This window comes from Buceros rhinoceros, unplaced genomic scaffold, assembly GCF_000710305.1.
Source record: "Buceros rhinoceros silvestris isolate BGI_N320 unplaced genomic scaffold, ASM71030v1 scaffold7595, whole genome shotgun sequence".
NCBI lineage: Eukaryota > Metazoa > Chordata > Aves > Bucerotiformes > Bucerotidae > Buceros > Buceros rhinoceros.
This window is the reverse complement of record NW_010412214.1, coordinates 38,364-52,394: the sequence shown is the minus strand read 5'-3', so window position 1 is coordinate 52,394 and position 14,031 is coordinate 38,364. Positions and strand designations below refer to the sequence as shown.

The window sequence follows — 14,031 nt, the reverse complement described above, 5'->3', positions numbered from 1 at the left end:
ATTTTAAACAGCTGTTAAAAAGGAAAAAAAAAAAAAAAAAAAAACCACTTCTTCCAGTACTTTTATATGATTTAAGGAAATTAATGAAAATTAGAAGTGAGTAGAAGATATACCTTATTTTCTAGAGCATTGCTCCACTCTTTCAATAAGTTAACATGCTGCACTGCTGAGCTGGCTTCATGTGCTTTAATTTGTTGGTTTGTTCCCTGTGACAACAAAGAATTTATACATTTTAGCCAATTCCACTTCTTTTAAACCTACAAAGAAAGAGTATATACAGACATCGAACCAACACTACATATTTTGGTTCACGGATGCATGTTGCTGTAGAACTGTAGAGAGAAGGGAAATCTACTCGGGAATTTACAAAAGTCAGGAATACATTTGATATAGCAAGTGATTTATACAAGTGCCATGTATCTCCATCCAGTGTGCTTGATACGTCAGACACATTAAAGATGAACAAGATTTACAAAATTAATTCTATTTTAGAGTCTTCTGTGTAGCTTTACACTAAATAAAGCACAATAAAACTCTTGAGTCATACAAAACCTAATGGGTGTAATTCCCCAAACTGTAATTTGGACCTTTTGTTCTATTCCATGAACAGCTTGATAAGCACTAAATTTTCCCTAGGTTGAGTATTAAAGACAAATCTTTAAGATAAATTTATCATCACTGGAAACTGCCAGCTTTATAAACTACTTTGAGAGGTATTACACTGCCTTGTTTGTCATCCTAAGATGTTACCGTGACTGGTCTATGACATTCAGATATGCTGCCTCTGCACAACCTATAAATGCTGTTACAAATAACCACTATTTTATAGAAAGTTTACAGAACACACATAGATCGTATACAGAGTACATAAGATGCAGACCATATTATTCACTTTATTTGTATCGTGTTGCATTACACCTACTTCAGTTAAGTGTTTTGCAATGCAGAGTATATTAACTTTGATGGTGGATATGCTGCAGAGCAACTGAAAGGGTTCCAATGATCCTCAAGGTATGTACTCTATATAAAATACTAAAAATATATATGTGGATATATGTACATATATGCACACATATACATACATAAAATGAATGGCAATACATACGACATAACAGTGGGCAGGGTTACAGCACTGATCAGTTCTACCACTAAGAGCATTACTGTTAACATTTAGAAAGATGAATGCTCATTATTTAAGAACCTGGAAATACCTGCAGGAAGCAGTTTATTGGGAAGTGTTGCTGCTTTACAGTTCTTGTCTTTAACTTATCATGGTCTAAAAAAATGAATCATACCATCTGATAAACCTCATTTTTTCCTGTCAGCAGTTTCTGAAATTTCCTGACTAATCTCTGCTTTACATAATCATTCAAATTCCCCAAGATACATGTAAGGGAAGCAGAATATTGGAAAGTACTGGAATATTACGACTGAAACTGAAATCTGAGCTTTGGCTTTTATTTTTTAGAATATTGCAGGGATTGCCAGGATTAAAATCTAGAACTCTTTAAAAAAATAAATTTCATGCTAGGTTTTGATTACACACCTATGTGCACACAAACATATGAATGCACATAAAAATACACGTTGTAACTGCGCTAACCTATACTTAACCTTAATAAAGATATTAAGACACACAAATGAGAGAAAATATAAACATACTTAGCTCAAGAAAATAAGTATTTTCGTAGAAAACAACTGAAGTTACTAGCCTATCTTCTGAAGAAAAGTGACTTTCCTCTTACTCTAATTTCAAAAGTCCTTCAAATGTATCATCTTCCTATTTCAACAAGACGTACCTACAACTGAACTCCCAAACCACTGCAGGAATGTGTGGGCTTTTTATATTGCTTATCTTTAAAACACAAAACCAAACATCTGCTGCATAATTACTTGGTGCAACTGGATGACTTTTTCTTAACCAAGACTAGAGAAGTCCAGAACTTTCACATCAGAGTTAGGTTCTATTTGCAGACTTTCATCAATTGGGAAGTATAATTGTATATACTGACCTGAAAAGTGCAGCCATAACGCTTAAAACTACAGGTACTTGGGGCATTAATACATTCTGACAAATGTGCATTCAACTGCAATAGGAAAAAAATGTGAGTTTTGGCAGAAGACGTTTGCATGATAATGCTCAAAACATAAAGAGCACAGGTTATCAGGCTGGTATCGTGTGCCGTTTGCAGAACATTCAGTACACGTGTGTATATTTTCTCCAGTCTGATCTAAAGTGCAAATAACTATATATATACACATAGGTAAACCACACACACATGCCAGTACAGTATACAGCGTGATACATTAAATATACAGTGAAACTTCTACTAAAGACTCTTTCAATAGGCAACCCAATTGAAAAAACACAAACAAAAAGAATGCAGTCTACAGTTATTTATGATTTCATTTGACTTTAGTGCAACACTAATCTTCTCAACAAGTGGGTTTTTTTTTTATTGGTGTTCTGAGCAAGTCTTAAGGTCAGTTTCACTGTAGTAAAGAACATTTTTTCTAATCCAAATTTCATGAGGAACCAATTACCCAAAACATAACATGCAATTCTTCGTGCCTAAATTTAACAGTTAAATTACACAAAAAAGACTAAACAAGTACTGCATGAAACAAAGAGTTTTAGAACAGGTACAATTAGTAACTTTAAAAAAATGCAGTACACAGGGTTAAATGTGATTAGCAAAATGCCTGCATTTTTCACAGATTGAGATTTATTCCAATGTCTTGGATTATTATGAGCACAGACTGCTTTTCATTTTAAAATAAACTAGTTCACAGAAGCATATACTTATATACAGACAGCAGCCATTGCAGCACAGAGGGCAGCAGCTGGATGCAGACTGCCTAGATGTTGGAGCAAAGAGCCATTTTTGGAAAGGACAGTGCAACGAACACTCTCCCTTCAAAACCAGGATCTGCGGTTTGTATTTCGCATGAAGCAGACAGGAGCTAGAGCCTAGCTCCTCAACTGGCATCACTCTTTCAGGTTTCAAAATCTCATTTGAAATTCCCACACCATAAGCCCCAACATGACTTGTCTGATCCACCTCCATGGAAAGAAGTGGTGAACCAATGCTGCTTTCAACATGTAGTTCTGGAACAGACAGGACAATCTTTAGGAAATCTGATACTAAGATGCTATGGGTCACTCATCTCTGATAGACCCGTTACGTTCTAAACACTATCTGTAGAAATTCACAGAGTTTCAGGAGACACAGTTCAGAAAAAGCCATAAAACCAAATAAAGACATGTGGTATAACAGGCTTTACAAGAATGCCACATTTTCAACTTCTCAAAACTAGAAGTCTGCCAAAGTTACGAATTAAACATGAAAAATTGCCTTTTATTCTACAGGAAGCGAGCCACTTGTTGTACGCTAGAGTTTTCTCAAACTGTTAGGCAGGCATTTTTCCATTTTCTGCATTAGAGTCCTCGACCCTAACCATGCAGCTAAGTAATAGAGACATTTCCACACCATCGAAAAAAAATTAAGGAACATAGAGTAACAGATGATGCAGCAGGGCAAGATGACCGCTGAAAGTTCTGTTTGCACCAACGGCTTCAGAACCCAATTCTGAGTGTAAATGTACAACCTCGGCTTTAACGGGTCAGTTCTTATTAGCACCCAGATAATCCCTCTTCTCAAAGCAACTGCTGAAGTCAGTATTTAAGAATATGCCTAAGTGCTCCAAAGCCTAAACTCGGAAGGAAGCACTGATAGAGTTGGCCCAGTAGACATATTTTCTCCTTTCTTAGCAGCTCAACTGCTCTTACTAGGTACAGTCTCTATCACATATGTCATTATCCAGGGGGAATGCCTGCCCCTGTGTTTGGCAGGTGTCTGCTGTGCCTTGTGCACTATGACATGATTAATAATCTAAAAGTCTACCTGAAAAATAGTACAAATCCAACTCAGGGAGCAAACATCAGTGAAAACCTTATCCTCCGATCAGAAACTTAACTTTCCTTAAGTGAGGCTTACAGAGCTGAGGGCTTAAACAAGCTCTTCCCCATCCTTGGTGAGTAAGTTCTATTTTTAGGAAAAAGTCATGCACATTGACTTGGACAGATGCTATTTACACCTTTTAATGCACAAGAACACGGATCCGTTCAAACAATACAGGCTTGGGTTTTTGGGTTTTTTTTGTTTTTAAACACGGTCTATCTATTACTACAAGGTTATGAGAAATTTTTAGGCATTGTTGCATCTGGCTGTTGGAATGTTGTACTCATAGTACCCTGTACCTTGCACTATATCTCTAAGTGTCAGTTATTTTTCCTCAATTAACAGATTTAATAATAATCTAAGTTTTTCCATGGAATGACTCTACACATTTATATGATTTTTCTAGTCTTTACTAACCCTTGTCAATGTGCTCTATATTTTCATTATCTCTTTGTATTTTAATATAAGCTAACTACCCCAAGATGCTGCTCTACTGTGCTCAACAAATGCTTCAAATGGGGGAATGGCAGGGGGACAACTAGTAAAACTGAAAGCAGGAAAGATGTGCTAATCTTGGGGAGGCCAAGTGTAATAATGGTACAAAACTAAGAAATTCTTTCTTCGTAAATACGTTTTCAAAAAATCATTAAAAATATTTGAGTGTTATCACACTTAACTGTGTGGTAGAAAAAGCTTTTCTTTAGATCTCACATTTTAATAAAGAGATGGCTTCTGGCAAAATTCTTGCGAGATCTTACTAAAAAAATTATTTAATTTTTCAGCACAACACTGGGCATGACTTCTTACCTCGCTTCTCATGAGTGTTTTAACACTACATTTATGAGGACATGAAACCATGACACACGGGCAGTCTGTATCTTCATGTTTCTACAGAGGAAAAAGCAAACAAACCACAAATCAAACTCTTACTCTGAAATTAAAGAGAGGACTTACCTGCAAAGAAAAGCAGCCCACAATAATTGAAAACAAACAAACAAAACAAAAACACCAACTCTCATACAAGATTTATTCAATGTTTATCCCAGTTGTGCAGAGTTGCAGAAGTGCAATTGCTCAAACATCAATATGCTTTTGACAGATGCGTTGATATTCTGAAGCAAAAATAAGGTTTTTCTTGTGTTTGCTTGCCATTTAATGCTTTTACTTGGAACACTGAAACAATAATAAAAGTCAAGTTTTCTTCTCCAAAAATTATTCACAAAAATGGGCATCTTTAAGAGTGAGCAGAACCGCTGCAGATGTCCTTTTAAGTAATGGTATACAGGGCATGGAAAAGCTCTTCAGAAATGTACACAGGCCACTCTCAGAGAATCTGTCTTTCCTATGTACAGATACTCCCCTCCCCATTGTTTTCTAATCTTGATTCTCAAATACCTAAGTCTCACTGTTATATACCTGAAGTTCAAAGAGATGTTGAAATTTTACCATGATGCAGGGCAGGCATTTTGATCTGAACCTAGATGATGACAGGTAATACAGTATAGCTGTCAAACCATACCACCACAGAGAAGGAAGAAAATCAGGCCCAAGCTAATTGAATTTACATTTCTTCTCAGTTTTTCTCAACAACACGAAAAATCTGGAAAAGAATCCTTTCATTTTATGTAAAGTGTCATGTCCCATTCAACTTGAAACAAAGTGTTTAATTTCTGGTACTTAAGAACAGCAAAGGTCTAGATTTTTAAGCCTGTTTGAAAGGGAAGAACAAAGTCTTTTTGCCAAGTAACAATGTCTATTTTTGAAACAAACCCAAGATGTAAAGGAGACCTAAGTTCTGAGATGTGAAAGGCTATGTTTCAGAACTCAGAACTCTGTCATGAATCTGCAAATATTTGAAAATGTCTTTCTCCTCACTTTTAAAAACAGATCATCAGGTATGTTGAAGCAAGTCTACCCTGCTGTCCTTCTCATTTGCCCTAGTTCCTTTGGTGTAGCACATGCAGTCCCAGCGGCAGAAAGCAAGGAAGCGTAAGCTGCTCCTTAGCCAGAGAGGTGGGACAGACCCCCAAAATGTGGAGGTGAGGAAGCTAGCTTCAGTCCCTCCCCGTGAGGAATGGATACCAAACCAAGAGCAATGCTAACAGACTGACACCTCCTTCCTCAGAATCACCTCTGTCAGGTGACTGCAGTACTCTTCTGATAAGCAATGGCCCGTAGGACCATTTCTGGTCCAGAACTGGACCTGGGCACCTCTCATTCTGAACACATCTGTAATCATGTTGAAGGGAGATATCACACACTACTGCCCAACAGACTTCTTTAATGGGTTATCAACTACAAAACTAGAAAATTACTACTCATTTCTAGCATTCATTTTAATTCTCTTCCTCACTTCCCTAACCTACCCAAACTAGCTAGCAAAGGCTATGTCACTGTCTCTTGGTTCCTGATAAAAAGGCAACATGCAACTTCTCAGCCCTCTCTCCAGCTCTCCTTTTTATACATCAGGGCCTTTCCAATGACTTCAGGATATATCAGGGTAATCCCATTCCAGTCGTAGAATCCTCTACCTACTGACCAGCTAAATTCACACAGTGGAGCACGCAAAAACAAAAGACAGATGTAGCATAAAACACGGATAACACCACATGCAGGGCACTTGGCACAGATGAGGGGAAGGCAGGATAGATAGTAGACAGAGTAGTCTACTATCTCTACAGAGTAGAGGCAGGTAGAAGGCAGAGTAGTGACAAGGAAGCAAGATGATAATGTCTCATGTCTTCCCCAGTGGCTGTCCCAGTCAGCTCAGCAAGACAAATGCAATCTAAAAAAACATTAACTAGAGTCTGCCTTCAACAAGGGGGATTTCCTACCCCATGGGTCATGGGATTCTGTGACGACATGAACCGTATGTACTCCGGTAAAATTATTTTTGTCTCCATTTGCATACCTTTCTTTTTGATATGCTCCCCTCTATCTCCATTTTCACTTCAAGTCACTGAGGGCTCCTTCAGTCATTATTACATTAGAGAAAATCTCAGGCTACAGAAGCTAGAGATGAAGTCAAGCTCTGAGTGATAAAACTCAAACAAGAAGTCAAAAGGAGCCTTTCATTCAAATGTACAGTCTCATTCATCTTCTGGTTCTCATTACCAAAGTACAATGAGGTAACATTTTATCAGGCCAAAACAAATAAAACCATCTGCATTTCTATAACCACTAAACTTCTTAAAATCTAGGGAAAAAAAATTAAAAATAGCAGCCAACTGCTAATCTTGTAATTGTGGAGCTTTCTGCACCCTTAAAGCAGCATGGAAGCAAAACCGTCCCATTTTATGTCCTGAAACATAGAAGCCAATGGTAATATGAGACCATGTAACACTGCTTGGAAATGTTCTGATTTACAATTGTAGATCTGTTCAGAACTTGTAAGGGCAGGTGAGTAGCGGTACCAACTTTAATCCAATCAAAATAATGACACCAACATAAAACTACATGTTAACAAACCTCTTTGGCTCTTTAGATAATCCAATTCTATTACTTCTTACAGCAACTTGGAACTCCACCACTTATGATTTTGGAAAACAATTACTTTATTTACAAACACTCTTTTCTGTTCTTCAGAGTAATATGCCATTCTTGTTTCCAGCACAAATGTCTAAAATAGGTTTCACTGTGAATTAAAAATCTGTTAGTCTAAATTTTGCCTCAGCTTCTAAGTATCTTGAAAGCTACTAATAGTAGTTCAAAGGTTTCATAAACGTTAAATCCATCAACATCTGGTAAAAGAGAAAGCTCTTAAACTAAAAGAGTTCCATATTCCTCAAAAGGTAAGGATGCTTTCAGACTCTCAGAAACTTAACTACATTGTTCCTATAAAAAGAAACTGCCTACAAGGAATCTGTGAGCACACTGCTTAGATACAGAAATCCAGTTTGTACAACAAGACATATTTAACACTCACTGATTTTGACAGTTAAAGACACCATAAGTTTTTTAATGTCACTATTTGCCTCGCAGCAATTCCCATCCTAGAGAAAATTCTGGGAGAACAGCACCCATAACCTAAGTAAATATACTTTTGCCTCTGTATCAGAATGTGTAAGAATAAACACACTGTAAACTTCAGTTTTGTCTCTGTGTATTCTCACATCTTAGTATTTTCATATCTCTCTTATGCTAGGTAATGCACAACTACTGAAGTACCAGCCCTTGCAAATGTACAGTCAATAACTGAAAGCCAGATCTAAATGAGAACACGGTGAGATGCTACCTGTGCCTTTCTGTACTGATATCTGAGCAAAGAGTGCTTCTCATCATTGTGAGACTTCACCTAACAAACGATACACAAGAACGCAAATGAAATTCTCATCGCGCTTACTATATTAAGAAAATCTGAAATTCGAGACTGTCAAACTGTGGAAACTTACAGCAAGAGAGATTCAGCATAATGCAGTTCAATGTGAAATAATGCAAACACAGTCAGCTTACAATTCAATGTGTAAAACGTGACTTTCTCAACCTCTGCTCTGTACCTCTAATTCACAACATGCTGCTTATCAGGCCACTCGTTCGTACTGCCAAGAAGGGCAGTAACTCTGCCTAGGCCAGTCACGTACTATTGCTGGTTATGTAAAAACAAACTGTGTCTTGGCATTGTTTCCTCCTTTACTCTCAGAACAGATCACACAGTTCCCAAAAACGATCATACAGAAAGATGCTATTTCTCCAGTCAACTGCTATGCTTATGGTTTCCCTGCACTTAATTGTTATCACGGTAGTTGTGTTTATTGTATCAATTCAAGCAAAATAAAAGTCACTATTCCACATTAGCGTATGGAATCTTTTTCTATATATGTAAGAAAATACTGCACCTGCAACATAATCATTGGGACTTGGCTTTTACAGTATTTACAGGTTGTCTCCCGGTATTTACAGGTCTTCTCTACATGGTCTGGCAAATCTTTTCTCAGTATTTTTTCTTTGCAATCAGCACGAGGACATGAGAGTTCTTCAAACTGACAATCAGTTTTCAAATGCATCTGAAAGACAAAAAACACCCAAGTAAAGCCAACTAAGTTTTGTGCATGTCTTCCATGCTTTGAAGACATCCCACATTAAGTAACTTCAGTAACAAACTAAGCAAAGCTATTTTGTGCACTATATCGTGCGAGAGCAAACACTAACCAATCTACTCAGGAATACACTTCTGACTTTACACTCCCTGTACCTAGTCAGCAGGTTCCACTATATTGTAGAAGTATATGAGCTACTTTTATATTAAAAGCACTCTAGCAAAGTCCAAAATTCCTCACAGGCTATTTAAACAAAAGGTAAGCATTCTTTTTCAAGGTATATTATTCCACATAAACACAGATGCTGCTTTAAGTTGTTGATTCAAAGCAAGCACCTACACATCTGAGTGCAAAGGGCTGTGTAGCCATCCTTTACAACTGTGAAATTACTGGATAACCGCCATGTTACGCCTTCACAAAACAAAGATACACGTTATTTTGTGCAAGTCGAGAGAAGCCAAAGGTTTAACTCCACACATAAACCAACACTTACATGAGAGGACTAAGACTGGTAAATAAAAACACACCAAAGAGGAATTAAGATCTCTCACATTTGTTAAGTACACATTAAGATTGTCCCCAGTTTTAGTCCTTCCCTCGATTCCCATTAGCTTCACGCATTTACATTTCCAAGCTTTAGTGTCACACAATCACAAGATTTTTTACTACCATTCCTTATAGCTCATAAAAAAACCTGAGTTTCAAAGCAGTTTAACTCTACTCCAATATTTATAAATCAGATTAACCACCAGCGTGAGCAAGTTGAGAAATGGACTACAGATTTAACTTGCAAGATTTCTTCTCACTCTAACTCCAAAGTAAGTTTACGAGTATGTTATATTACTCACCAGTAACTGACCCAAAGAGAGTTGTTCTTTACAGCCCTTGTTTTCATTTCTACAGTATATTTGAAGGGCAAGTAGCTCTCTCCTGCAACAATTATCTTTAAATACCTGAAAAATCAAAAATCACTTTGTTTTAGAAATTTTAAGTCATTTGAGAACGTACAAGTTCAAATAAGGTAGAAGCCATATAATTTGGCTACAGAAGTGTCATTTAATTCTAGCTCTATGTGCCAGAAATAAAATCCTGCCATTCAATTTTTCTTGACTGTGCACATCACGGACTCCTCCACGACGAAGCAGCCCAGTGAAAGAGAGTATTTGGACAGATGCTCTACTACTGTTTCACTTTGTATACAAATACAATAAAGGGAAATGTGCAAGAAAGGACTAAATAATTTTGCTATCTGCTTGCCAACAACAGTCCTGCATAAGCTAGAAGTCTCGACACTGTTTGGGGAGCTGGTGTATTAGGCACAATACCAGAAGACAAAAACGATCCAACACGTAGTGGTTCAGAGAGAAAGGTTTGCACAGAAGGCAGTCCCACAGCCACTAGACAGGTTATTTGGAACACCTACTTGCACTTCAGTGGCAACACATAATTAAAGACATTTTCTAAGGCCTTAGACTGGAGGCAGTTTATTTCATAGATAAGGAAGCTTTAACTATCTGTCCATTTTAATATTTATAAGTCTTTCCAGTATTTTTTGTCTATAATAGAACAACAGTAAGTTAGAAAAAGAGAGATCCAGGTTTGCATTTTTCTCCTTTTATTGGTGATACCCCATAAAAAATGACGAGACTATGCACTGCGCTCTCAGGAAGCCCCACTGCTAAGGGCAGGAACCGGACATAAGAATTGAGGACCATTACTCCTATTTTGAAGTCCAAAACAAAGGGATAAAAACTTCTAGTCATTTTGCAATTGCTTTCATGACCAGCAAGCAATACCAAAGAACCAAGGACAACCTGTGACTCTCTCTCTGACAAACGGAGTTCTGTGACACTGCAGGGATAGCATCATCACACCACAGTTCTGCACGCTAACAACAACAGCAAAGAATCATAATCAGATCTGTGACTATTCATCTACCTCCAGTATCAGTGAAGAAGGTAACTGCAGCCACTGTCATCCGCTCTCATCTGAAACCGGTCACTGATTTCTGTTTACTTTTAAGATGCATACATTTACTTTTCAGATGCATACATGAAGTTTAATGAATGAACATTTGAATAATCAATTGCCAGTACTGTACTGTTTTTTCCCCAAAGTAATTCACAGGGTTACTAGGCACAGTTTAGTTGACTGAAGCTCTGATTGTGGACATCACCATTCTATGGGAGAGAGAGAGGTTTCCAGTTCCATGAAAACCACTGACTTGCATAGTTAGTCTAACAAGTATTTAAAATTAAATACTGCCTTTCTTGTCCTCCTCTTATTTTAGAGAAATTTGAAGTTTGATAACCAATGTACATATTTATGTATGTTAGGAGCTAGAAAGTCAAGAGTTGAAAGGACGAATAAAGCAGGCATCGTGGTTATTGGTCTGAGCTCCAGGAGAGCCCATCCATGTCAAAACTGAATTACGCTGAGCACTGTTCCGTGAACTATTTTGAGTTAAGACAAGGAAAGATTAATGTACCCACTAATTTGTTCTTGAAAATGGTTACTATTGCAAGGATTGATTTAGGCAAGGAAGACTACTAACACGAATTATTTACACTTTAGAAAAAATCTTGTGTAAAAACTGCATAAGCCACGTACTAAGACAAAAAGGATTTTCTCTACCCTCAACCTTTCAAAGGAAACACAAAGTTTTGCTGTGAAAAGCTGAAGACATCAGTGAAATACCTTATCCATATAAAAAGAGTCTGATTCTATTACAGTTACTGTAACTCCACACTGTTCTGGTTCCATTCTGGTTCGCAGAACTCCACACTGTAAAAACAGGTTAGTGAAAGAGTAGACACCGGTCTGGAGCCAGATCAGGACTAAGGTTTGCCTGGATCTGTCACTTCTCTGCATCAAGGAGATGCAATATTTCATGTCATCCTCACAGCTGATGGGGGACAACTGCAATGTGTTGGCTGCAGCTCCCAGCTACGAAAACAAGATGTGACACCTGGCTGGGCCACTGGGGACAAAGCTGACATCTTGTTCTCTGCCAGGTGGTTAACAGTAAAAATGTGCCGTCTTCCCACATAAAATACATGGTTTAGGTTTTACAACAAAACTGTCTTCCTCAAGTAGCTTATTAGGCTTATGAAACAATTACTGCAAAGCAATAACACATCTTACGAATGTCACACAATTCAATACTCTGGAATAAGAAACAAATTTAACGATACCTTATCTTTTACAATGCTTTCTTGACACGCTGTACATTTTGGACTAGAAGAACTGGAGAGAAAAGAGAACAGAAAATTCTTTTAACTCTTCTGAATTCTTGTAGTTCAAAAATATCCATTAATGAGGCACTTAATGATTATTCAATCTTTTCAAATCACTAAAAGTGGATATAGTTCATTATAATGAGATGACATGATATTATTTCAAAAATTTCAACTCTGAGTTTTCAGTGGATGGTATCTGGCATTCCCAAGGAAACAGGACCACCACCACATCTCCAGCCAAACGCACGGTGTTTTTCTTCAAGGCAGCAAAATTCACTCTCTATTTTACAACGTGTGCCTGATCCACAATTCTTGTCACTTCTCAGTCTATCTGTGCAAACAGGCCAAATATTGTCTCTTCAATTATCCAGTTGTTTTTTTTCAAACAACATCTAATTAAACTTTACTTTCTCTGGCAGTCAATTCTACATCCTTTTAGGGTACAAAAAGTATTTATATCCACTTCCTCAAGTCTATCGTTAGCAACTGTTACAGATCCTTGCTCCCTCCTTTATCTAAACTGTTGTTTTGGGAATCTAATTACCAAACCTGTGATTTCTTAGACAACAGGTAAGCTGAGGAGCAGAGCAGTCTGTGAATAGAAACTGAACTGGAGTGTAGGAAATGTGGGTTCCTACAGTTGTTTCTGACTCTGACCTGCTAGGTGTCGTACTGTAAACCCCTTCATTCCTTTTCAGCTCCTTCTCCCCATGTAAAATGGGGATAGTCATATTGATCATCCTTGTAAAGCACCGATATCTATGGGTGAAACACTGGGTAAAAGCCAGGTAAATCCTTTCATTAAGCAATTCATTGACAAGCTACTGTAAGTTGTGGCTGCTAGCAGCAGTGCAAATCAATGTAGAAGGCTGAATAAGTTCAATTACATTATATAATCAGTGTGGTTATTTCAAAGCTTCTCACTGGCTTCTGACCATTGAGTGTCTTGAACTGGCCGTTCTGTGTCTCATCATATATCTCATCACCTTAACCACCTTGCAGCTTCTGTAGTATCTGCAATATTTTTCTAAGTTGAAAAAAAAGGGGGGGGAACTAATCTACTTGAGGGCACAGTGTTTAATACAATGTCATGCTCTCCTCGCCTTTACTGAATTCACTCAGGCATCCCACTTGCTTTTTATCAACCACTGCTGCATACTGAGCAGACATCTTTACTGCTTTATCTACACCACCTCCCAATTCTTTGTCCTCAAATAACACTGGAACAGAAGCCGCTAGCATATAATCAGCGTGTGTGTGTGCAGCAGCGTATCAACACTGAATGGGAAATTTTTGTGCCAAATACAGAAACAACATAAACTTATTTTGCTTCCAGTTTTACAGCACACTTTTTATTTCTCAAAAAAGGAGCTGTAAATTTAATTTGAATAAAGGGTTTGTTTGCAACAAGGGCTTAAATATAGTGAAAGAACTCAAATGAAAGAGCAATATGGTAGATGGTCTTACTCATGTGCCCTTTTCAATAACAGTTGAAACGTCAGGAAGGTAAAATTACACATATTCTGTCTGCACTATAATAAACACATGTGCATGTCTCACAGCAGGGAAGGAAAGCTGCCCGGATTCCAGCAATGCTAGAATTGTTACTGCTTAGAATGTTAAGGATCTGTTCTGTCCATCTGGACATATCCAAAGCGTGGCAGGTCTTTGCTTTTCTGCACTCACTGGTATTAACCATGTAAGAGTCTTCCAAAAACATATATTCAAGAGAAATAACTGCATTTCTTAAATATAAAGCACACCTCACCTGAAAAGGTATACTGAAAGAAAAGT

General features: G+C 37.6%; 1 protein-coding gene across 3 annotated transcripts in view; it reads right to left on the bottom strand.

The window, feature by feature from the left end:
• The window catches only part of TRAF3 (TNF receptor-associated factor 3), a 27,805-nt gene that overhangs the window by 12,198 nt on the left and 1,576 nt on the right, over positions 1-14,031 (bottom strand). The window contains exons 2-7 of one of the 3 annotated variants that reach the window (XM_010136295.1): positions 12,193-12,244; positions 9,847-9,951; positions 8,798-8,965; positions 4,770-4,850; positions 2,013-2,087; positions 114-206 (exon numbers count right to left, since the gene is read on the bottom strand). In XM_010136295.1, the coding sequence (XP_010134597.1) occupies positions 114-206; positions 2,013-2,087; positions 4,770-4,850; positions 8,798-8,965; positions 9,847-9,951; positions 12,193-12,244 (574 nt within the window). The remainder of the gene's footprint in view (positions 1-113; positions 207-2,012; positions 2,088-4,769; positions 4,851-8,797; positions 8,966-9,846; positions 9,952-12,192; positions 12,245-14,031) is intronic. The other 2 variants (XM_010136296.1, XM_010136298.1) reach the window with 2 other exon arrangements.